This window comes from Tauraco erythrolophus, chromosome 3, assembly GCF_009769465.1.
Source record: "Tauraco erythrolophus isolate bTauEry1 chromosome 3, bTauEry1.pri, whole genome shotgun sequence".
NCBI classification, from domain to species: domain Eukaryota; kingdom Metazoa; phylum Chordata; class Aves; order Musophagiformes; family Musophagidae; genus Tauraco; species Tauraco erythrolophus.
This window is the reverse complement of record NC_141467.1, coordinates 32,893,087-32,918,813: the sequence shown is the minus strand read 5'-3', so window position 1 is coordinate 32,918,813 and position 25,727 is coordinate 32,893,087. Positions and strand designations below refer to the sequence as shown.

Genomic DNA, 25,727 nt, shown 5'->3' with positions numbered 1-25,727 from the left:
ACTTGGTTGTCCCTGGAGTCAGTAATGGTCTGAGGAGACCACATGTTTTAGAAATACATCTAGTTTGTGTTTAAGATTATTGTCCTGGGCTTTTTAGCAGGGTGAGTTATTCAGCCCTGAGGTTTTGAAGTCATTCCTTGCCTAATAGCCTTAATGCCACAATGTCTATTCTCTTTCTAAATTGAATTTAGTAATACACATCTTTTAGCTACGAACTTATTGATAAGAGGCAATCTCTGTAACATGAGAAGTTAAATGAGGCTTACTTTACAGAATTTGATTTAGTCTATTAGCCCATGGATTTTGTTTAACTACTTTTTTTCTTTTTTTTTTTTCTAGTTATACCTGTACTTCTATCAGATCAAGTCTTTCCTTCAATTCAAGTAGAACAGCTGGGAAAAACATGAAATACAAATTGATTACAGTCCTCAAACTGAAATGCCATTGTTTATTTCTTGATTTACAGGTGGGAATATGGAAATAGATGTTTGGAAATATTGTGATTAGTGATAAAGAGCATTAAAACTGCTTTGAGTTCTAACATAGAGTTGGTTTTGAGAGGTAATCCACATAACTTGGAAATGTTAACGTCAGCTAAAACGTAGGGGCAGGGTGTCAGCGCCTTCCAGAACTGAGCTTTCACAACATAGTTGACTTAGGTACATAAAAGAAATCTTTGAAGTTTAGCATAAAATGTTTTTTCTCTAAATCTCTAAATCATCTTATGCTGTTGAACTCAAACAAATTCTGTTGTGACACTGAAATATTTCTATAGCTCTGTTTCTGTTCTGTTTTAGATCAACAGCCTTAGAACAGTCTTCATTAACATCTACAAGATATTTTTACTTCAGGCTTACAGGTAGGTCACTGTCTTCTGCTGTAACTCTGAATATTTCATTACTCTCTCTTGACACATGGAGGAGCTGTGGATTAGGAAAAAGTGTGCTGTATAAGTGTGCAGTGGCAAATGTCGGTAGTAAGTCATGTTATTCTTGTATCAACACTGTTCTTATGTAATATTATTAGATTCAGGATACAAGATTATATTGATGTGTGTGTTTAAGTGACACTTCACTAAATGGATTTTCAGCATCTCTTTATATTGACAGCTGACCTTGAGAAAAGCGACCTGTTTTGCTTCAGGAGGATGACCAGAAGCCTTATTGCTCATTAACCAGTTTATATTTAGAACTTTGTATCTATTAAAAACGTATAGAACTTTGACCTGTATAACTTTACCTAAAGTGAGGTTTCATTCTGCCAAGTTAATTGTAGGTTCTTAGCTGCTGATAATGTCTTAATTGCTCCTTAGCTGGTAATATCTTGATTTTTGTGAGCTATTCTTGACCAGCAGAGTAAGAAGAATGTTTTAAACAAGGATAAGGGAAAGAAATCCAAACTGATAGGCAAGTTGAGAGAAAATAGTAATCTGTACATCAAAAACTTTGAATGATTGGCAGCCCTAAGTAGTTGTTTGTTTAGTGTTTTAATGCAGAAAAGGTATGAGAGGTGCTTCCCTCTTTACAGAAGTCAGGTGTTGCTCTTTTGCTAGACTCATACGTGTTAGGAAGTGACATTTTAGTTTTGTTCTTAAATGCAGCTTAGTCCACATTCACTCTGTATCGTTCTGTGTCCAAGAAGTGTAATTGGACTTGTCTAGTACACCACTGATGTGTCAGACTCTTACACTGTGTTTTGAGTGACTTACAGTTTTTCTACTTAGTTACTTCTGTTTGCTTTTATGGTAACACTCTAACGAAGGTTTTTAATGTTAGAGTGCCTTTAAAAAACTGTCCACCATGCTAACAGCATGTCAGCTTAATTCAGCCAGAGCTCTGTGATACAGTGTGGTAATTATATTTATCCTTTAAATATTTTAAAATTTCAGAATTTCTTGAAGTGATTACGCTTATGCTGGGTTAATTTAATAAGCAAGTATATATATTGTTGAGTAATTTAAAATCAGCATTGTAGTTGTTGACCATATTCAGCATAAGCAGGATTATAACGCCAGAGTCTGAAGAAAAAAAAAAAAAGCCGGCAGTTTTAAAATACGTCCAAACTGAGGTGTAAGGGAGCATACAATGCAAGTAATTTCATAGAATTGGCATCCAAATAGGCAAAAGAGTGGGGATCCTGGTCTGTGGAACATGATGTCATTTGGAGGTCTGTTTTCCTGAATTCCTGAACAGAATTTGTTGTGGCATTTGGTTTTGTTTTGGTTTTTCTTCCTCTTACACTCTCATGTGGGTGTTCACTGGCTGCATGGTCCATGATATGGAATTGGTGAGAATGTGTGGTTTAACTTTCTCTGCACATAGAACAGTCATTGTCCTCACAAAAGAATTCTGTTACTAAGGCAGATGGCTTCAGGATCTTTCAGGACAGAATTTACAAACAAACATCATATGTGTCTGATATGCCAGGGATATGTATATACAGGAGAGATGTAGTATGCTAACAGTGTTGATATAGCTAAAAACTCTTGGGTGCTTTTAAATGTTGTATAGTGCCTAAGGTATGTAATCATAGTTTCATTTAAAATTGCAAATGACTCGTGTCGTCATTTAACTCCAGCCAGCAGCTGAGAACCACCCTGCTGCTCGCTCACTCCTCCCCAGTGGGATGGAGGAGAGAATCAGAAGGGTAAAAGTGAGAATTTATTATATCTCAACTCATGGGTTGAGATAAAGACAGTTTAATAGGTAAAGCAAAATCCACACACACAAGCAAAGCAAAACAAGGAATTCGTTCACCATTTCCCATCAGCAGGCAGGTGTTCAACCATCACCAGGAAAGGAGGGCTCCATCACACATAACAGTTACTTGGGAAGACGAAACACCATAACTCTGAATGTCCCTCACTTCCTTCTTCTTTCCCCAGCTTTATATGCTGAGCATGACGTCATATAGTGTGGAATATCCCTTTGGTCAGTTGGGATCAGCTGTCATAACTGTGTCCCCTCCCAGTTTCTTGTGCATCCCCAACCTAATCAGTGGTGAGGTGGAGTGAGAAGCAGAAAAGGCCTTGACTCTGTGTAAGCACTGCTTGGCAGTAGCTAAAGCATTCCTGTGTTATCAGTACTGTTTCCAGCACAAATCTAAAACATAACCTCACACTAGCTACAATGAAGAAAATTAACTCTATCCCAGCCAAAACCAGCACATTCTTCACCCTTTATTCCATACCATTTGTGTCATGCTCGGATTCCACACTATCCAATACATCCTCCTTACTCACCACCTCCCTTCCCACCCTTTGATATAGTACACAGATATCATTCCCCTACTCTACGGACCACCTTTGTGAAATGTCTGTAAAATATCCACAAAATGTCCTCTGAGTTCACTTAGTCCATGACTTTGGGCTCCCATCTGTTATGGTGGTCACTCAGGACAGGAGAGGTGGTGTGTTGCGTGAGATCATTGGGCACCAAAGCCAGCTCAGGTCGGGTCACTGCTGCACTTGCATTGCTTCTTGTCAGGCTTGTCCTCCTTTGGTTCAGGTAATTCCTATAACATGTAACTCAAATTCAGGGTTACAACAATTTGAAGGTATTTCCGTTACAGTTTTCACCCCTGGTCCCTTTGGGCCAGTCTACAGAGCTTAACGTTGCAGCGAACTCCTCCCCTTGCTTCTAGCCGGGTTAGCAACAAGGGGTTCCTGCTGTAGCAATTCCCATAACTCAGATCCTGGATTACAACAATTTAAAGGTATTTCCATTACAATCTCCACCCCTGGCCCCTTTGGACCAGACCCATAGGGTTTAATGTTGCCATGAACTTGCCCCTGCTCTGGCTTGGACTTATCTACAGACTGCAGTCCCTTAGGGGTGTACTTAAGGGGTACCTCGATGGAGGTAAGTGGAGCCTTATCTATGAGCCACAGCCTCTCCAGGGCTATACCTGCTGTGGCATAGACTTATCCACAACCACGGTCACTTTGAGGTGCACCTGTTCCAGCATGGCGTTATCCATGGGCCACAATGCCTTCAGAGATACACTTGCCTCAGCGTGGCCTTACCCACAGCCACAGTCTCTTTAGAAGTAAACCTGCTCCAGCATGGCCTTACCCATGGCTGCAGTCACTCCAGTGGTCTACCTGCTCTGTCATGGGCTTATCCATGGCCACATGCTTTGAGGCACTCCACCATGACCTCACACACAGGCACTGATGCTTCAAGGTGTACCTGCTGCAGCTTGGACTTATCCACAGCCAGAGATGCTTTGAGGTGTACCTTCTCCAGCAAAGACTTATACTTGGGCCACAATCTCTTCAGAAGTATACCTGCTGTGGCACAGATATAACCACGGCCACAGATGCTTCGAGATGTACCTGCTCTGGCACGAGCTTATCCTCGGCCACAGATGCTTAAGGGTGCCCTGCTCCTGTGTGGCTGTACCCACAACTGCAGTTCCTTCAGAAGTAAACCTGCTCCAACACGGCCTTACCTGTGGCTGCAGTCCCTCCAGGGGTGTACCCGCTCTGCTGTACTGCTTATCACCTTAATCTACTGCGCCTGGGATCATTTTGATAACAGCAATAGCGATGCCCCTGTGGGCAGGTGCTCCCAGCCTGCTCGCTGGTGCGGTGGGGTGAGAAGCAGAAAAGGCCTTGACTCTGTGTAAGCACTGCTCAGCAATAACGAAAACATCCCTGTATTACTGACACTCTGTCCAGCACAAATCCTAAGTGTAGCCACCTGCTAGCTACCTTGAAGAAAATGATCTCTGTCCCAGACAAAACCAGCACAACTTGCAATTAAACAGGTTGTTTTTGTGAATAGGTTCCACGCCTGTGTTCTCCAACTTCCATTCAACCAGCAAGTTAGAAACAATCCTTATTTCTTCCTAAGGATCATCTCTGAGACTGCATCATGCTGCTATTCTATCGTGAAAGCAAAAAACGCAGGTATAGTGTGTTAATGGCTGTGAACCAGCGTGTTTGGGTTTGGGCTTTTCTTTTTTAGACAAATGAAATGTCTGTTATGCACAGTCAGATCATGTCGTGTTAAATAAAGATCAAGAAAATGGAGTGTGTGATAGGAATCACAGTGTGTTTTTTTTCCTTAAACTCAATTTCCTGAAAATGCTAAATTGTTTTAGTTTTCAGTCCTCTGCTGGCATAGGAAACTTCATTGACTGCATAGATTTTTAGTAAAATGTCTTGGAGTGATTTTACAGAAAGAGAGGAGGGGTCAGACGTACTTCTTAATGCTCATAATTTTCAGTGATGTCATTTTCCTGTTCTGTTTCTAGGAGTTGCTTTAGGTAACAAGGGTGCATCTGGTGTGTTCCCTTCTGAGGCAGCAGAATGGCTCTGCTACCATGCTTTCACTGTCAAACTGGCAAACCACAAAGTTGTTTACAAATGCCTGCTTAAGCCCCTAAAAATCTGTAAGTATTTGATTATTTTTACAGTTTGAAATACGGCTAATTGTGATAAAACTTGGAATCTAATGGATTTTTAAAAAATTTTCTTATCATAAAGTATTGTTCTGAAATGCACGTTAATGAGCTTTCTGATTTTAATCAAATTTACTAAGTATTAAGTAGACAAATTAAAACAGTATGTTTTACAGCACTGCGTGTTCTAGAGCCTTGTTCTGAAGGGACAGCTATTGATGGTTGACACTCAATGTGTTTGTACAGTTCAGAAAGCTAAATAGGGTTGGGTTAATCATACAAGCATTCTCAGCAGCTTTAAACGAGATACGAATACGCAGTTTTCTGTTTTTGAAAATGTAGATTAACTGGCAATTAGGTAAATTCCTCCTGCAATGTAAACTCTTACCAAAACCGTGTCGCGGGGGTCACTTTGAAACAGAAGCACGTGCTGCGCTGCATGTGCTGTATTGTAGTAAAGTTGAGTGGTGTTGGCAGATCTCTGACTCTTCTACTTTATGAAAGAAGCTGCCTGTGTACCTGGCCTCTGAGGAGCTCTCTCTTTGAGCAGTTGTGTGGTCTGTCCTCAGGCGAGCCACAGAAATAATAGAATTTTCAGTTGTGAGATATTAAAAGTGACCAGCAGGAGGTTTTTCTGAAGCGGTCAGTGTTGTTGTTGAATTTAGCTGCAGTGAAGGCCGGTCTCTCAAACACTGGCTCCGTAATTCACGCTCTGAATGAATCATTACTTTGGGTGGGTTTATTATACAATACTGAGAAATTCTTCAGCCTGGTTCCAGGATAGCCACTATTTGATTTTATATATATTGCAAGCTGCCCTTGACACTTGTGCTGAGGCTCAGTGCCCCAAAAAGAGAGCAGTTCTTTTGGAAGTAAGAATTTCCCTCCAATATCAAAGGCTTACAGCAATGGCTGAGTGCAAAACTCTGACTTTTGATGGTGCAGTGTGAATGTATCAAAGAAGATGCTTAAACATTTACAGGAAACAAACTGATGGTTGAGACTGCACCGGGTGCGTTCCTGACAGTTGTGGACTTTCTGTATGGAGATCCAAGATCCATACAGAGCACATTTGAGTTTTCATCTCTAGTGCTGAAGGTTTTGTTCTTGGAATCTTTGGCTGGCAGACCATGATCCAAGCCAGAGCTCCCTGTACCCGCACCGCCCCTGGCCTAATCACACTACTGACCCGAAACTTGTGTGTGGTCCAGGCATAGCTCTGTAGCTTCCCAAGAAGGGAAAGCTGACCAGCTATCAGTTGGCTCCTCTGGCAGTAGGAATTGACCTTGCAGAAATGGAATAACCTTGCTTCCTAAGTTAATGGGAAGAACTATTAGTGTTATACTTGCTGAGTATTGTGGGGTGGAGGAGGAAAGGTCCAAAGGCAGGCATGTTCTCTTTAAAAGAGTAATTTCCAGCTGTTCTTTCATAAGTGTTCTCTGAGGCAGAATGTGTTCTTCACATCCATGATGTCAAGATAGCTCTCTGTTTTATCTAGAAGGCCCAGTTTCTTTTGGAAATATCTGAGACTTGAGGTACACTGCTGGAAGATCAAGGGTTCAGAGATTTTTGCTTAATAGCTACCTAAACAATTATAGGCTGTGACTTGTTTTTACCATGAAACTTTTAGTATGGAAGCTTTTGCTCTTATTAGTCAAGAGATCACTGGTGCCCAAGCAACTTGAATGCCACGAGAGATCTGCCTTTGCTTATAGCCCCCTAAAGTCTCACCTGTACTTCTGCTAGCGCTGTTCCACCTTTGCTGTAAGGGTTGATAGAATACTTGGTGGAGCACTTCTGTAGTTGCTGTTTTTGTGAAAAGCCCCCAAAACATCTGCTAGGTAATTTGGCAGGAGGGTAGCTGTTTGGGATCAGCTTGTTGTACAACTTAAGTACTTACCAGTGACTGTAATTTTGAGAGGTGCTTTGACTGCATGTAAATTTGCTTCCCACCTGCCTTTCTCCTTTGAGTTGGTTGAGGTTTTAAAAATAATTTCAAATTGTTTTTGAAAAGGAACGGAGAAGGCACCAGATGCCCCACTTAGGGACTGAGCAGGAGGGAAGGTGAGACATCAGTGTGCTGTACAAAGACGTCTTGTGATCTGTAGTGATAAGTCATATGCGTACGCTTGATGCGAACGTGCATCATTATCTCCATGTCTCCAAGATCTCTGATCCATAGATGAAGACTATTTTTCAGTCACCTGATTGTACGTGGTGTTTATATTTGTATCTTCTTCCAAATGTAGTAAGATACTAAGTCTACCAGTCCTGCAGGAACTCACAAAAATCCATTTAAAGAGGCACTGATAGATACTTTTCTATTTAGTCTTGTAAGGTAGTTTCATTTGACCTGCATCATATTTATTCCTGGGTAACGTTGTTGTAATCAGAACATCATGCTGTAGAGAAGGTTACCACAGAGTTGAGCATTATGTAGAGATACCAGAGCTAGTTTTAAACACTGTGTTTTAAGTTCTGTCTTACTTCTGGAAAACAGGAAATGTCAGACTAGCTGTGACAGGGAAGTGGCTGGCTCTCAGGTGTGCTCCTGTAAAGTTAGTTCACTATCTCTGTGTAGCACAGAGATAACCAGGGCTGGTAATAGCGCCTGTGTTGACTTAACAGCTACGCTTTTTGTTGTCATTTTGGAGTTTGTATTGGCTATATAAAATCTATTACCCCTATAAGATCACGTTGTTGACACGAATTGATACAAACTTCATTTTTTTTCTGGTGTCCTTGCACATGCCTTTCCATTACTGTCCGCGGAAATCGATATCAAGCTCATAGGTTTTGGGGAGGAGGTTCTTCCTACTGTTCCAAAACCTGTTAAATATCAATGTCAGGGGCTTGTCAGTACAAGTTGTTGTAATTCTTCAGAGTTAGTGTTTAAAACACAGTTACTGTTTAACATCCCTCCTATTATTACGAGTGGGGAAAGGAGCAACTGAGAAGATATATAAATACATCATCTGTCTCCTTTCCAAACACTGAACTAATGTTTATTGAGCACTTCTGCTTTTCTGCACCATTGACAATTTTTCCAACTCTGTTTAGGTAACGGACTTAAACTGTTGCTAGGATTTTACATGTTCTTCGTAATCTTTAAAAGTCCTTTTTATTGTCTGTAATTCTGTTGATGATATGCTTAATGACTCTCTCTGTTTCAATGCTGTTATGTCCTCTTATAAAAAATTTCATTCCTCATTTAAGAGCCTTGTTTAGTCTCCAGAATTTGCCACCTTAAGGGTGGCTTTCCAGTTAACCTCTCTTCTCTTATAAGAAACACAGCGGAAAGAATTGCTGTTGCCAATGTTATAGCAAAAGGCGCATTTTCCACATGATTTTATTTCTTTTAATTTTTTTGTATATGTCAGTTAAAAACATAAACTACTTTGTTATATCTGAAAGTAGAGGGGAAAAGAAACAGTTTGAGAATACCTTCTTGCTGTAGGTAAACATGAGCAATCAGATAAGGACCTATCCCTTGTCCTTAGCATTGTTTAAAATAGTCTTTCAAAGTAACTATGGTTTGACAGAAGGTCTTTTTCAGAGGATATAGTTATTGAATAAATGGTCTTATATTTTTAAAAAAAAAAAAATAAAATTCTTAAATCATAGAATGGCGTAGGCTGGAAGGGACCTTAGAGATCATCTAATCGAACCTCCCTGTCATGGGCAGGGACGCCTCTCAACTAGATCACGCTACTCAAGGCTCCCTCCAACCTGGCCTTGAACACCTCTAGGGAGGAGGCATCCACAACTTCTCTGGGCAACCTTTTCCAAAGTCTTACCACCCTTGTACTGAAGAATTTCTTCCTAAGATCTAATCTAAATCTGTTCTCCTTCAACTTAAACCCATTTCCCCTTGTCCTATCAGTGGACACTCTTGTAAAAAGTCCCTCCCCAGCCTTCCTGTAGGTTCCCTTCAGGTATTGGAAGGCAGCTATTAGGTCCCCTGAAGTTTTCTCTTTTCAAGTCTGAACAATCCCAGCTCCTACAACCTGTCCTTGTAGCAGAGGTGCTCCAGCCCCTGGATCATCTTTGTAGCTCTCCTCTGAACATGCTCCAACAGATCTATGTCTCTCTTGTGGTGGGGACACCAGAACTGGACGTGGTATTCGAGGTGGTGTCTCACAAGAGCAGAGTAAAGGGGGAGAATCACCTCTCTTGACCTGCTGACCTCGCTTCTCTTGATACATCCCAGGATGTGGTTGGCCTTCTGGGCTGCATGAGTGCACTGCCAGCTCATGTTGAGCTTCCCAACAAATCCTTCTCTTCAGGGCTACTCTCAACCCACTCTGTGTCCAGTTTGTATTTGTGCCTAGGATTGGTCCGACCCAGGTGAAGGACCTTGCGTTTTGACTTGTTGAAGCTAATTAGCTAATTAAATCCAATTAGAGGAGTGTTACAAGGACATAGTAGGAGGAATTTGCTCCTTGGTTTTCTTAGTTTGTTAATATTTTAACACACAATTTTTAACCTTTTTATTTATTACCTTGATTGTAGTAGCATATTTTATTATAGCTTTTTTTATCTCCATATTCCAGGTGTTCCAACTTCTTAATTAGATTCAGCTGGTATTGATTTCATTACATTTGCCCTAAAACAGAATTGTTAGTTACTTGCAGTAGTAATGAATCGTTTCTGATATTTTGGTAGGTAAGATGCAGCTATTCAGGAAAATCCCAAAGGATACTATGGCACTACTGAAGGCAGTGACAGAACCGTCTCTTTGTCAAGATTTCAAAGCTATCCTGGACTAATGGATTGAAGTTTATTTCATAATTTTTCCAGGTTTGAAAATAAGTGCTGTCTTTAGATGACTTTTCTCTGTAGTTTATTTTGGTGGAGCTGACCAAAAGCGGCTTAACTCAGAAGTTTTCCATGTTTGTTTCTCAGATGCCACACAAGGACTTAAAAAGAGCAGACAATTTTGTTAATACCTTCTTCTTTGTGTTTGCCTGTAAATTCACAGGCTGTTTGAAGTAACTGACTTGATTCCGTTCAGTAATTCCCGTCTTCTTGATGAAGGCATCGTTAAACTATGTTTGTATGAACAGATCTACTTTCTTGTTTCAGTGTGTTGTTTCTGAAGAACTGTTCTTTGCTTTTCTGTGTTGCAGACTATTTCATAATAAATTGTCTGGTTAATTGCAATAACACGTACTTGTCTCCAATACCTTTATTTTATAGTAATCTTTAACATCCTGCCCAGCTGGGTTATGTCCTGAAAGACAGTTACCTGCACGGGGCAAGGGCGTTTCATGGCACTGCCTAGCAAGATGTACAGGTTAGAAATTTTATGCTTTGGAGAACACAACTAATGTATGCCAAAATTTCAGTGTCAAAGCTGACTATGTTTAGTATATGTTCTGTGTGTTTTGACTACTTGGTGATGTTTTTAATACAGTCATACACAGAATGATGGTGGTGCATTTATACCTAAAAACCAAAAGCTCTAGATTAGGTAATATACCAAGTAGATTACTCATCTGTTTGTGTTTCCTCTTTGTTATTTAGGTTTATCTTTGGCTCTGTAATATTACTGAAGTGCTGTCTAGCCCTGCTGTTGGCATGTTGTGCATGGCTGAATTTTGCCCTGTGGCTGCTCTGATAAACCTGCCCATGTTTTTTATTCTCTTCCAGGCTTGTGGGTTGAATTTGCTCTAATGTAGAACTGTTTTATTAGGATTTTGCTGTGTCTGTTACAGGCTAAATAATAGCTGCTGGGAGGTTTTCTCAAAGAAGATGAAGGGTATCTTGCTGGAGCGAAACACAGTGTAGGCAGCGTTACTCAGTAGATTATTTCAAAGGATTGACAGACCACTACCACGCAGGGATTGGTAACAAAGCTCCTAGGAGCCAGATTGCAGTATCGCAGTCTGTCCATTAACATCATAACTCAGTTCAAACTGTCAGAACATACAGAGAGTCAGTCATACACTTGTGGTTTTTCTTCTTTCTATGAAGTGGCACTGTTAAAAATAAAATTTTTAAAAAAGCCAAAGAACAGTTGCTCCTACTAGAGAGCAGATGAAGAACAGCCCAGTTGCTCATCAGCCAGCAGCTCAAACATTGAAAACTCTCGGACCCCCAGAACATTCTGCAGTGAGACTGGTGTGAGGGAACACCATCACAGACAACATCGCACAAGAGAGGCCTTGCAGTGCAGGAAGCTGTATTTTATCGGAGCGTATGGCAGCAAGAGGCAGTGAGATGAGATGCTGCAACGAGGGCCTTGGCAGGGACGAGACTTGAGCACTGGGAGAACTTCCTGTGCTTCGGCTGGAGCTGTTCCTACCCGTGTCCGTTCACCCTTTACCCAGACTTTCTTCAGCTCCTCATTCCTTCCTACCTGCTTCTCTTCCCCGCTTCTGCTGTGCTGCATATAAGACTTTGTGTAGTCACAGGTGATGGGAGTTGTGACTCTACTGCTTACTGCACAGGCCCTGTGTGTTTTGTGTGTTGTGTGCTGGTGGGCAGCAGTAGGGATGAATGCATGTTTACTTTGTCCTGGTCACTGTGTTCTGCATGAACCTTCAGTGAAGGTTGATGCAGAAGAGCCAGATCATTTCCTGAGAGCCAACAAGCGTGCCTGTTTTGAAAGAACGGTCTGGAATAGGGGCTGGGCAGCCTGAAAGGATACCTCACGAGCCAAGATCCTACAGCACAAATCCATATGGGGAGGATGGGATCCTGGGAAGAGCAGGGAGCCTTTCTGCAATCAATAGCTGTCCTAAGGCAAACTTCCAGGGTGATCAAAAGAGTGTCCTGGATAACTGGGGTAGATAACTGAAGCAAGAGCTGTGCCGAACTGATCAGTGTTTCAGAAAGCATTGCAGATAGGTAGGCTTGGGAGGACTAGAAGAAAACCTCTCTGCTCCCATCGAACAACAAGGTAATTATGAATAGATTTGCTTCTAAGCGTTTGAACTTAGATTTTTCTGTTTGAGTCAAAAACAGGTTTTATTTTACGAGTTTTAATGTTAAAGACAGAAGTTTTTAATGTCATTCAGCATGCTCCCTTCTAGAAAAGGATGTTTCCACCTTAAGGCTCAGAACAACGCGTCTTGTTTCCATCATCATTGCTTCCTTGTGTGTCTTCCAGAGGATGCTCTAATGTGGAGAATGGATGGAATGTGAACTTCACCAATGGTTTGGATTAAGCCAATTTTGCTCTGGAAGTATTTTCTCTGGAAAATTTTGCTCTGGATATATTTTCTACTTAATTGGTATCAAGGTAGTACATTAAACAGCAACTGCTGACAGGAAATGTTTGGGTGGATTGAAAAACTTGAATCTGGAAATATTAAAAGAATTCGTTTAGAGAATTCTGAACCTGTAGTGTGGATTTTTAACAATCATTGGGAAGCTGGGAAAATTGCAAAAGATTTGATGGTTGAGGGGAACGTTAAGGTTGTCTCAGTATTTAGGAGAAGGTAAGTAAACAGACAGAGAGCTAAGCCACTCGGTGTAACTGCACCATGCAACCTGTGCTGCAGGTGTTGCAAAATACTGTGCAAGTCAGTGCTGGAGGCTTTGTATGGGGAGGAAGAGTGATAGGGCTGGAAATAGTTTTTTAGTGTCTCTATGCAGGGCTTGAAGGGAGGAATTTGACAGAAGCCTCTCTAGAGGAAATTGTAGCTTCTGCACACGTCCATCAAACACATCCTTCTCCCCACTGCTTTCTTTTGGAGGGGATTATGGGCTGTGAATATCAACTTGAGGGCAGGTATCGCATTTTGCAACATAGGGAACTGCCTGTGGTCCAGAAGGAACATGCTTTTCTCTCTGCAGCTTTTCTCCATTTATTGTTTTATGATAATTTGGATACTTCCTCATTTATAATGCTGTTGCAATGATCTGTCTGAGGTTTTTTACTCTAATAGGTGATTGAGCTCCTTGTCTTAGGGCTATGGATTCTGCTTAAGGCTGAACATCACTATGTCTGTGTTGGTGTCCTTTACAGATTTACCCCCAAAGAATCCAGGCTGTCCTTAAAGCCTGAACAATTCTAGAAGAGTCTTGTCTGTCAGAACAGTATGAGTTCACAGTGGAGTATTATAGCAAAGAAGATCTAATGGGATATGCAGATAAAAGATTGGGAGGAGAGTGAGCAGAAGTAGAAAGTGCTTAGTATGTGAGACTTAAGACACAGATTCAGTTTCATGTTTGCATGCACATGCCGCTTTCTGAAGTAACAAAGTCAGTCATGCTATTCAAGTAAAAAAAAACGCCTATGAGGTGCTGTGCTTCCTATGAACAGGAAGGGAAAGATTGTAGCACTAGTTTTACTGGAATACAGCTGCAATTTTGGTGCAGGAATTCTAGTAGAGGTCAGATCAGAAGCACACCGAGAACAGGAAAGCAGTGTTCCTGCAAGGGTTGCTCAACACATTTTCTACATGCTTACTTTTACTAAACAGTAACTTCAGCTAGTGCGTTTCCCTGCTGTGAAGTTGTAGTTACTGGAGCTGAAAATTGTCTTCCCCCTGAGTTCCTGTCCCAGGCTGAACTGTGTGTCCGGCGACCCATGAAGTCTCTCTTCTGGTGAATGGGAAGGGGCAGCTCAAAAGTCAAGAAGTCTGGGAGTGCCGTGACAGTGACTCAAGATAGATTTATAGACTTGAAAGTCTTGTTTATGTAGTTGAGTTCTTTTCTGAGCTTATGGCTGCATTAGTTGGATGTGTTTTTTTTAAGTACAGACCTCTGACCAAACACTTAAACCTGCTGCATATACTCTGCAGATATGATTTTTAACGAACGTCTAGCTATCTGTAGGTAGAGACATGAATACAGAGTGTACACTTTAGTTAATTAAAAATTCTTACTTGTGTATTTACAGCTTTTATGTGAATAGATGCTAAAAATGTTGGGGTTTTTTTATTATTCATTCTTTACGGAAGCCTTTTTTACTCATAACCTTTCAAATTTAATTTGCAACAGGCAGAGTGGCAATTGAAATCTTCCGTGATGTTGTCAACAGCCTGTACAGTGCACAGCTGCAGAACATCAAGAAGACCTTTGCTTAGACCTTTGTGACTTGTGAGGTTTCTGCTAACAGAAGCTGTGTTTCCTTGCTGGGGGACCTGCCCCTCTATTGACTTGAAGGGCCGGGACTGTTGGCAGGCTACCATGAGGAATTGCTGGACATGACACAGACTGTTAGCCAAGTCTATGGCTCTCAGAAATAAAAATATGTGGAGCCCAGGCACTTAACTGTTTTGCAAGTGATACTACTCATCCTACGTAGAGTGGAAGAGCCAGGAGGCTCTGGCCTGGCAGCTGCTGTGCACGCAGACAGTTCACCTGTGACTCTTGCTCCAGTGGGCAGAGGCACAGTGTCCTTTTCATCCTCTGGTGAACCCAGTGTGACAGACTGGATGCTGCTCTTTCTAGTACCATCACTGCTCTGGAAGAGGATCTGCAGGCAAGTACAGGAAAACCTGTTTTAAAGTAAAGATTAACTTAATTGTCGTGTCATGTAACGTTGCAGCTCCCCGAGGAGCTTCCATACGTCTGCACTTTTATTACAATATTAGCTTACTGTATTCAGTACGAGAAATTAAGGGAAAGAAATAGACAGCGTGTTTTCACAGTGTTTTCCACTAGAATAAATTCTGGAATATATTAAGGTAAAATATTTGCAAAATTAATTACTCAGGTTTACTTAATGTACGTTCTTTTAACTGCTGATGCTTTATTTTTGCTCTTTTCAAATCATAAAATAACTGCTATTTAAGCGCATATAGGGATTTACAAAAAGTGAAGTGTAGTGACGAGGACTCCTTGCTCTTCAAGAGCTTCCATTCTACATCTCTCAGAGTGGGGTCAGTGAATGAAACTGCTTGTGTTCCAATTTTTATGTTGCTGATCCTTAGGAACAGACTGTTTATTTAGAAGAGAAGTGAAAGAAGACAGGGCACTTGCAATATGAGCAGGTTTTCCAAATTTAAAGTCTGGCTGGAGAAAGACGTGAAGTTGGTAATGTGTGAAAAGGGTTAAAGCAACTAGGCTGGTACTCAGTTGGTATGTAGGATTCAGGACAGGATGTAGGAGGGACAAGATTAATGTAACTGTTGTGAAATTGGTTGAAAATAAAGGAAGCATAGCAGCTCTGTTTATAGAGTGCTAGTGATTGGCTGTAAGCATATGAACTGCAGAAACCAGGTTGGTTGAATGATGCCATACTACAGTTAATCATGTCTAACAAAGGCTGCCTTGTCTTTACTTACAGACAGATACAACGGGTATTTATTCTTTTGGATGAGAAAAGTTGCTGTTAGCCCCCTGACATGAAAACACTTCTGGTGGTATGAAGCTTGGGTCCTTGCTTCTGCGCACTCGTTTGATCAGGTGGAAGAGTGCTACAAGAGGTACAAACACACAAGGAAGGACAGCTAACAGCACACAGATAGCCAGTACCCAAGGTGGATAAACCTTCTCCTCTTTCATAGGGAAGCTTTCCTATGGAGATAAAAAAGCAAGCAAAAGAAATAATTGGTAGTTATACTTGCATTTTGCTATTATTTCTAGATGCATTTTCTTACACTGTTATAGTAAGGATAGCAAAAGTTTTGCTTTTGCTCTACAATAGCATTCAGTGGCCATGTCCTCTATATACCCTTCTCATGGGTCTAGAGATGGCTGTAAATGCTTTATAGTTACAAAGATTTATAGCTGGAAGTGTGAGGTCTTCCTAGGGATGCAGGGGTTGCGCGAAGAGTTACCAAACTTTCACCCTCCTGTGATTAAGCTCTGACTATTCTTGTAAGTACTCAAAGCTTACCTGGTTTCAGCAATTAGCAAGCAGGCTCTTGGCCAAATAGGAGAGATTTATTTGGGAGATTTGGAGAGAATGATGATAATGCAATGTCTGCAAGTCCGCAGCTATGAGATTTATTTTGGGATGATAGATACATAATGGTGTTTGGAGGATACACTGCTGGTGTATGTACTGTTGGGAGCAGAGAGCTTTCTCTTGAGGTACCGGTCCATGCGTGTATTTATACTATGAAGTCTGGTGCCTTACTGTGAGGATGACTGCAGTCCTCCTGCAGCTTAAGGCCAGACTCGATCTTCAAACCCCTATGCAGGGTGTATTTGAGAGGGATCTGGAAAAAGACCTGAGATGTTGGTCAGTTGCTGGCTGAATATGAGCTGGCAGTGTGCCCAGGTGGCCAAGAAGGCCAAATAGCAACCTGGCTGGTGTCAGAAGTTGTGTGACCAGCAGGACTAGGAAAGTGATCGTCCTCCTGTACTCGGCAGTGGTGAGGTTGCGCCTCGAATACTGTGCCCCTCACTGCAAGAAAGACATTGAGGTGCTGGAGTGTGTCCAAAGAAGGGCAACGAAGCTGGTGAAGGGTCTGGAGTACAAGTCTTATGAGGTGCAGCTGAGGGAACTGAGGTTGTTTAGCTGGGAGAAAAGGAGGCTCAGGGGAGACCTTATCACTCTCTACAACTACCTGACAGGAGGTTTAGTGAGGTAGGTGTCAGTCTCTTCTCCCAAGTAATGAGCAATAGGACAAGAGAAAACGGCCTCAAGTTGTACCAGGGAAGGTTTAGATTGGCTATTAGGAAAAATTTCTTCTTATAAAGAGCTGTCAAGCATTGGAACAGGCTGTCCAGGAAAGTGGTGGAGTGACCATCCCTGGAGGTATTTAAAAGACATGTAGATGTGATGCTTAGGAACATAGTTTAGTGGTGGACTTGTCAGCGTTAGGTTTATGCTTGGACTCAATGATCTTAAAGATCCTTTCCATCCTAAATGGTTTTATGATTCTAAATTGCAACTGATGTGAGCCAGCGCCATCCAGATCAAACGTTCTCAGTATTGACACCTCTTTGGCGCTGAATTAACGAACACTGTTCTCAGACCACTGCCTCCCTCCCTGTCTGCCTGTCAAAGGTACACATTCCTATATTCATCAGGGCCCCAGTGATACTGGTAGTTCTCACTGAGAAATATTTTCATCCCCAGCATCTGTTATGCAGCTATAAAGCTCTGCTTATGCATTTGTTCCACCTCTGAACCCCCTATCGGTACAGCCTCTGTGAGACATTTCACTGCAACAGTTCCCTCCATTACACACATCTGTAAGAAATATGGAGCATGGAGTATGTGAGACTTCTCAAGAAGAGGCCCTGTTAACAAGAAAATGTTTCAGTACATGTAACCTCTGTGCATACTGGAGCCCTCTCGTTCTGAGCGTTGCATCATTTCAGGCTACGTTATACAGATAAGCAGTAGATGGCAATGATTTTAAAGGATCTGGTAGAGGAGAAAAATACACAACCCTTGCTTTTAAGAAAATTTTGAAAATATTCAGCAACATACATATTTAGGGTTCCAGGCTGTGTAGCTTGGCGGCTTCTGTATCTGAAGAGCAACAAATGCCACGAAGACAATTAGCAGGAGCAGAGGACTAACAAACCTCCATGTGATCTGCCAGTAGAGATTGGGTTTTCGTCCAGTCATCCATTTCACATCTTTACTGAACCTTTTAAGAGGAGGCGTGTTTATGATCATGTCAGATCTAAGTGGTAACAGTTTCATGTTTTTCATATTTTTCTATAAGTTTTAAACATATAGTACAGCTCCTTAAATATTTTCTATTCTATATTCTTATTTATTTAAGTCTATGGTAAGCCGTTAAATAGTAATATCAATAAAGTAGGTCTTTATTGATCCTTACCAGGGACGAATGATCAGTTTACATTGTTAGTTTACATGACCTGAGCACCTAGTCTGAGGTTTCTAAGTACTCATAAGTGATGAAAATATTACAGCAGTTCTGTAGGACTATACAAATATTTTAAAAAGACAAAATTGCCAAGGGAACAAACAAAGCTTGTTGTTAAGAAGACTGAATTAACCACCAAATGAATCAAATGAGGTCAGGAACAAAATTATTGTAACCTGAGCCAGCTTCCTCTGCAGTCAGTAGTGTAGGTCGTTTGGACATGGAGCTGATCTTTTACATGTACCTGTTACAGTTTTGTACATTGAATGGGCAGTAGATGCATGGTTCTGTGTTTGATAGTTACTTGATGACCTGTATCTATCAAGTTAGAAAGAGTTTTGTAATCTGGAATAGGAATTGTGGGGTGTGTGTGTTCAAACACCAGCTCTTTCTTCAGTATTGTTAATCTAACTGAAGATACTAGAAATGCTCTCAGAACTAGGGAAAAGTCGTTTGACTGTGCTCGTATCCCATAGGAACAAAGAGGAAAAAGTGTATGTATACTAGCGGAACAGAGAAAATACAGGTGCTGTGGAATTCGGAGTCTGTTGTAGTGTGTGAAACCAGATTCTATTGCTGCTTCTGCATCATGGAAGATTGAGACTAGCTGTATGTGCAGCGAGAGGGGTGTGTGAAATTGTTTATGACGCCTGGGAGTTACCACCATTTAACATGGGAAATGCTCCAAGGATCTTAACAGTGGATCTAGAAAATTTAATGCAGGAACTTTAGCTATAACTGAGGAAGACTTTTCTTCAGTTTCTTATTTTTAAAATTGTAGCTGAATGTAAGTTCGTTGTCTATATGATATACAAACTGATCCACAGAATATCAGGACTTTAATGATTCAAGTGTCAGAGTGAGAATTGGAGTAAGATTTCTGGCATTTACAATTACAAAGGATGTAGGAAAGTTTTTAAACTAAAAAGTGAATTTAGTTAACGTCCGTGACTGCGGATATTCTCAGCAGGCAGATTGAGCCTTTTAATATGGGGAAGCTACTGCATGTTACTGTGAAGCTTGAGGAGAAAAAAAAATGGTAGAAAAAAAAATACAAGAGTATACAAAACAAAAGGGCAGTAGGAGGACAATGTTTGAAAGACAGCATAATCTTTTTTGACCAAAGAACCACAATGGCTGTTGACTTTCTAGCTTTAAACTTAGGATTCCCCCTTCCATAAGTCCTATGCAGAGATTATCCCTCCTGTTTTACAAATATAGGAGACTTGAAGCAAAGAATGGTAAATACATTCACAGAACTGATTAAGTGCTACAGAATTAAGTTAATATTGTATACCTGTATGCAACATACATGGATTGAGAGGAATATGCATTTACCTCTTAAAAGAAAAAAATCAGTCTGCGTCCAACTTACCTTTTAATTTTATAGACATACGCAACCCCAATCACTTCAAAGAAGGCAATGACTAGAAGAGGCACTGAGCCTGCATAGCTGTCAAAAATGTCAATCCAGTAACTCCCCGAACCCAGCGTAAAGCACAGAGCAACGAGGAAGGAAATTAGACATATTATACCTGAAGGAAAAAAAGATATCTTTGTTACTGGAGTAGTGAATTGAACTTGGTGGGTATGTTTTTGTTCTAAATTATTTTTGCTCTTGTTCCACTGATTTTTAGTCTCTCTATCTCTATGGAGCCACAACAAGCTGCTCTTTCTTAGAGGAGCTAATATTGCTTCCCAAGCGCAGTGTTTCCCTGTGTGTTGGCCAAGAGGCAACACTTTTGCAGGAGGAATGCATTTTTGTGACTCAGAGCATCCTCCAGTTGTTAGTGCTTCCAAAAATAGCCTGGGCTGGGCTGTGCTATTGCCCTGTATTAGTTTTTGACTGATGTAGTAAGTTTCAAGTGCCCCTATTTCCATACAGTCATTGACCTGAAGTGCAGGCAGCTGGGACCTGAGAATCACAGAATCATAGAATGGTTTGAGTAGGAAGGGACCTTAAAGATCATCTAGATCCAAACCCCTGCCATGGCAGGGACACCTTCCACTACATCAAGTTGCTCAAAGCCTCATCCAGCCTGGCCTTGAACACTTCAGGGATGGCACATCCACAACTTCTCTGGGAAGCCTATTCCAGTGCCTCACCACCCTCACAGTGAAAAATTCCTTCCTTGTATCGAATCTAAATCTACCTTTTTTCAGTTTAAAGCCATTACCCCTTGTCCTATCACTACATGCCTTTGTGAAAAGTCCCTCTTCAGCTTTCTGAAGTACCTACTTCTACAGACCTCCTTTAGGTACTGGAAGGCTGCTAGAAAGTGACCTGTAGCCTTCTCTTCTCCAGGCTGAACAGCCCCAACTCTCTCAGCCTGTCTTCATAGCAGAGGTGCTCCAGCCCTTGGATCATCTTTGTGGCCCTCCTCTGGACTCCAACAGCTCCATGTCCTTCTTATGCTGGGGGGCCCAGAGCTGAACGCAGTACTCCAGGTGGGGTCTTACGAGAGCAGAATAGAGGGGCAAAATGACCTCCCGTGACCTCCACCCAAAGTGTAAGGGCTCACTGGATTTCTGCTCCCTATTTCCTCAAACAGCCCCGAGCTACAAATGTAGACCTCTTTATGTCCCACCGTGTATGGTTCAGATTTCACTGCACTTCTGCACAGTCAGTTCTCATTTAGCCAAGACATGGTTTTGGCGTGATTGAGAGAAAAAGTGGGAAGGAGGGAAAGTGTCACTGGATGCAGACCTGGGATGCAAGTGCAATCTCTATGTCCTTGTGCTCTGTTACTAAGAGCTTCTGACTCTGAAATGGGCTTTGGTTCAACGCTGTGTAAAAATTGGCCTCATGCTACATTTTTTTTTTTTAAAAAAAAAAGCTCACAATTGGAAAATCAATTTCAAAATAGTATGGTTACCTCATCAAGTTGTAAATAAATTTGTTTCTACATAAAAAGTTGTAATATGAGAAGAATATAATTTAGATGCCACAGAAAGACTCTAAAAAAGGCATGACAGCAATATTCACCATAAGAATTTTAAAGGGCACATTGCAGAATTGTTAATCTGTTACTTCAAACTGCCAGAAATTTTTCTAGACTGATTTTTCTAGATCAGTTTCTTAGTAAGATCTCTCAGACTCTCACTGAGTCTGATTCCTGAGGAGCAGGCTGGGTTCAGTCACTGTCTCTGGTTGAAAAGATTCCAGCTTTGATGTAAGAATAGGGTCTCACGCACTCGTTCCTCTGTTTCGAAGTGGTGATTTTCTACTCTGGCATGTTCACAGTAAACGTGAAATAATCTATAGCAGCATAAACTTGAATGAATGGCCTGTCTTAACAGTTGTGACAATGTGGTAAGTTCATGAGCAGGTGGTTGTGACAGACCAGCCAGTGTCACTGGTTGCCTTGAAGTGACTTGTTTAGGTGCCAAAGGCTTAAGTGAAGGCAAGGCTCTTCCTGATGTTTGCAACAGCTCAGAGTGAACTTGACCCCAGGAACAACAATTTAACAAGCTTTCTCAGACTGAAACAGCTCTTGCAAGCTAAGAAAAAAGCTGTCAAGAGCAATATATAGAATACTGTGATCTGACAGCTTCTGCCAAAACTGCTACCTCACCTATGTGCTTACCTTCTGCAAACACAGGCCACTGCCCTCACCAGCACTGTGAGATAGCTAAATTAATATTACAAATTCTTAATCCCTCTCTGATATTTATTAAGGAGGTGCTAGTTTGCACATCTATAAAGAAACCACCTTCTTTGAACAAAGCAAAGCAAATATCTTACCAGATAAAAGCTCTTTGGGTATTGATTTAGATATAACTCGAAGCTCTAGAAGAGGTGTGAAGACTCCCTCGATATTCCCAAACATAGAAGAAAGGCCCAGGCTGAACAACATTATGAAAAACAGGATGGCCCAGGCCTGGGAGCCTGGCATGAGAATGATGGCTTGAGTGAAAACGATGAAAGCCAAGCCAGTTCCCGATACACTCTGCAGAATTCACAAACAGATAAAAATACGCATTATAATGGCATAAATGTACTTTCTCATGCATATGGAGTTATAACATGCTTCTGTCCTTCCCTGGAGTCAAGGCCGCTGGTCAGTCAAGGACGCTGTGAGGTTCTGTAGCAGCCAGTCATTGAGAAAACGAGTAGCAGGGAGCGTTTGTGGGGATTTTAATTTTAAATGGTCTATCAGAGATGTGTAGACAGTCATAGAGCAGAATTCCAGCTCGCAGAGAGAGATGGGTCCAGAGTACAGCAGATCTGAGAGTTGTAATTGAAATAGCAATCGTTTTGCTAATACCATCTTAAATTATGTTTTTAAAAATATCTGTGATGCAGTAGCTGCTGGAAAGAAAAAGATGTAAATAAGGGTATGATTGCCACTCTAGCAGCAAGAGAACTGGTGAGTTGTTGATCACAAAAAACCCATAATTACCAGGACAGAAAAGGCTAATAGAGAAAACCCCAATTTCAGCCAAATTGCTTTGAATTCAGTCTCCCAAGGACAAGGATATTTAAATCTAAGCGTTGAAAAATGCTAATGTTGCTCTAATTTGGCAGTAAAATATGTTAAACCGTAATTCAGAAATGGGTGCCATCAGAGGAAGCCAGACAAAACAGAAACCGGCTCTTGTCAAAGCTGGAGTGTTGTCCTTGGACTTCTCCGCCACGTGAGTAAAATAGCCTGTTTCACCATCGTTGCGTGTTAAGGCTGCCATGCACTAGCATACTCTCTCTAGCAAATGCATCCACCCTTTTGTCCTAAGATTCCATTTTATTTTTTTTCGCAAGCTCCTTTATTTCTTATTCTCTCCTCCAACTGCGACCTTATTCTTTTCACATTTGGTAAGGAATTGTAACAAGAGAGTACAAATGGGTGAATAGTAAATGAGAGTTACAGGACTGAGTGGGATCACTGAAGCAACTGGAATGAAGTTGGAGAAGTAAAGAGAGAAAAAACATCTGCGTTTAGTGGTAGGGGAAATATTTTGAGAGGGCTGGAAAAGAAGGAAAGGGAAAGGATCATGATGTGTTTTGATGGAGAGAAAGAGGGTTGTGCGGAAAAAAAGGAGAAAATACTGGTGAGATCCTGTACAGAGAGGAGGAAAAATAAAAGGGAGAGGACGAGGGAATAAAAAGATGGAGAAGGAGGATACAAGACAGTGATAAGATACCTTCCTGGTGGTCATATATGTGATTAAAGGCAAAAAGTGAACATTTATTAGATTTTTTGATACTTTCCTAAATATGGAATTAGGAGACTCCATTCAGCATCCATTCTCTATAATCTTTCAGCTAGATGTGTTTCCCTGTTGTGCTTATTCCTGTAAACCAAAGTAGGACTGAATCTAGTGTCCATGGTAGGCTCCATGTGGGAGCACCTTTGAAGATTCATTTTGTTATAATAACGTGTAGTTTCACATGCCATACCAGACAGCTTTGAGTTCAGACTGTCCTACAGTAGTGTTGTTTCAAATTTTGAAAAATTGTTTTGTTTCAAGATTATGTATAATATATAATATATTCATTACAAGTAGAATAAAGTACGAGTACTTATAAGAAAAAGGAAGATACCAGACCTTCTACAGATTTTGTTTAAGGGTTACTTTGTTGAAAGCAATTATGGTACCTGATCAAGAAATTCTTGAAGGTCACAGCTTCTCAGTTTGAGTCCAGCAACTTTTTCTGGGTATGATGAATTTAAGAAACTAACCCAAGCTGTATAGTTCTGTCGCATGATGCTTTCTTCTGGAAGATCAAATTCATTGATGATGTGGATAATGTTCCTACCAGAGAAGCCAACATATCGTTAGTTTAAATGATCTGTTAAATTATGTGTTAAATGACCATTAGCAGATGACGTGGCTGGAAATCATAGAATCATAGAATGGTTAGAGTTGGAAGGGACCTCAAAGATCATCTAGTTCTAACCCCCCTGCCATGGGCAGGGAAACCCTCCACTACACCAGGTTGCTCAACACCTCATCCAACCTGGCCTTGAACACTTCCAGGGATGGGGCATCCACAATTTCTCTGGGCGACCTGTTCCAGTGCCTCACCACTCTGAGTGAAAAATTTCTTCCTTAGATCTAATCTAAATCTGCCCTTTTTCAGTTTGAAGTGATTGCCCCTTGTCTTATCAATGCTATATTCAGATGTTAATACAAAGTTATGTTTACTTTCTATGCTGCTATTTACAATATAAAAGAAAATGAGGAGTTACATATAAAATAGTTAGGAGAAGATACTCAGACTATTTAATGTCTTCTCTTTCAGATACAAAGTCTGAATACTTCATGCAGATGCAGTCTTCAAAACATTTCTGTTCTTATTTTGTCAACTCTCCAGACCATTTCCACCACTTGTGTTTAACAACTTAATGAATCTGATGGAATACAAAAAGGTGTTGTTTTCTTAACTGCTAATGCTAGTCTGAGATGTGATCCTTGATGCACTACTTGAAATGGATTGTCTTATAATTTGTCTTGCTTCTTACAAATGCTACCCTGATCATTCTTGCCTCAGTGCCATAATACTTACTGGTTTTTTATTAGACTTCTCCATACAGATGCTTTTCCTTTTTAGGGAAAATAAATTCTCTAAATGCCTGTTTAGAGATGTGATCTCACATCATCTGAGATGTGATCCTTGATGCACTACTTGAAATGGATTGTCTTATAATTTGTCTTGCTTCTTACAAATGCTACCCTGATCATTCTTGCCTCAGTGCCATAATACTTACTGGTTTTTTATTAGACTTCTCCATACAGATGCTTTTCCTTTTTAGGGAAAATAAATTCTCTAAATGCCTGTTTTTCAAGTAACACATTATCTATGTAGATGTTGAAACAACAGTATAACAGTGGAAACTCAAGTTTCTCACCTGTCCAAGCAGTCCCAATAGGCTGTGGTTGCTTTAAACCCCAAAACAGAAAAGACTGGGATGGAAGCGTAGAGGGACGTCACGCTGTTCACAATTGCCACTGTCACAGCATCCTTTTCACAGTTATTTCTAGAAATAGAATTCAAACAAGCAAAATGACTAAATAAAGGCAGAATTTATCCTCCCTGTGGTATGGAAAATAGTTACTTATTTTTAGCCTACTATACAAGTTGTTAGTCTATGTTGAACATACTTGCTGACAATGAGAAACGAATCTGTTCTAATTGGTAAAATAAAAGGTCTCTAAAACATATTTGTCATTCTCTGTTTTTTCTCATTTTCTTTTTTTAGATATTTTTTCCCCCTTGCTGCTAGAAAATCTATTTGGTCTTTTAGAAAGACAGCAACTGTTAAGATCCTTTAGAAATATCCCAAAAAAGAGTTTTGAAAATTTTAGAAAATTGCACGAAATGCAGGAAGAATTTAACCAACTTGTAGAGGTTGTACTTCTACTCACTTTGGTGGATTGTAGCTTGAGAATGCAATGAGCCCTCCAAAAGCCAAAGAGAGAGAGAAGAAGATCTGGGTTGCTGCATCAAGCCATACACGGGGATTTTTCAAAGTGTTCAGCTGAAATGATTGGAATAAATGCATGTATTAGGCTTGAATTAAAATTTCTTTTTCTCTCCCAGTTCTCGTAGCTAATCTGTCATTTCACGTG

The 25,727-nt window shown here is 40.8% G+C and overlaps 2 protein-coding genes across 2 annotated transcripts in view; one reads left to right on the top strand and one right to left on the bottom strand.

Moving 5' to 3' along the window:
- Positions 1 to 10,175, top strand: part of TERT (telomerase reverse transcriptase) — a 38,681-nt gene extending 28,506 nt beyond the window's left edge. Inside the window, exons 12-16 of the mRNA XM_086609126.1 lie at positions 340 to 466; positions 798 to 859; positions 4,788 to 4,912; positions 5,260 to 5,397; positions 10,072 to 10,175. Of these exons, the coding sequence (XP_086465252.1) occupies positions 340 to 466; positions 798 to 859; positions 4,788 to 4,912; positions 5,260 to 5,397; positions 10,072 to 10,175 (556 nt within the window). The remainder of the gene's footprint in view (positions 1 to 339; positions 467 to 797; positions 860 to 4,787; positions 4,913 to 5,259; positions 5,398 to 10,071) is intronic.
- Positions 10,176 to 15,666: 5,491 nt separating this feature from the next.
- LOC104383914 (sodium-dependent neutral amino acid transporter B(0)AT3) overlaps positions 15,667 to 25,727 on the bottom strand; it is a 32,246-nt gene continuing 22,185 nt past the window's right edge. Inside the window, exons 6-12 of the mRNA XM_086609125.1 lie at positions 25,524 to 25,636; positions 25,007 to 25,135; positions 23,753 to 23,909; positions 21,901 to 22,105; positions 19,531 to 19,690; positions 17,750 to 17,912; positions 15,667 to 15,879 (exon numbers count right to left, since the gene is read on the bottom strand). Coding sequence (XP_086465251.1) covers positions 15,667 to 15,879; positions 17,750 to 17,912; positions 19,531 to 19,690; positions 21,901 to 22,105; positions 23,753 to 23,909; positions 25,007 to 25,135; positions 25,524 to 25,636 — 1,140 coding nt within the window. The remainder of the gene's footprint in view (positions 15,880 to 17,749; positions 17,913 to 19,530; positions 19,691 to 21,900; positions 22,106 to 23,752; positions 23,910 to 25,006; positions 25,136 to 25,523; positions 25,637 to 25,727) is intronic.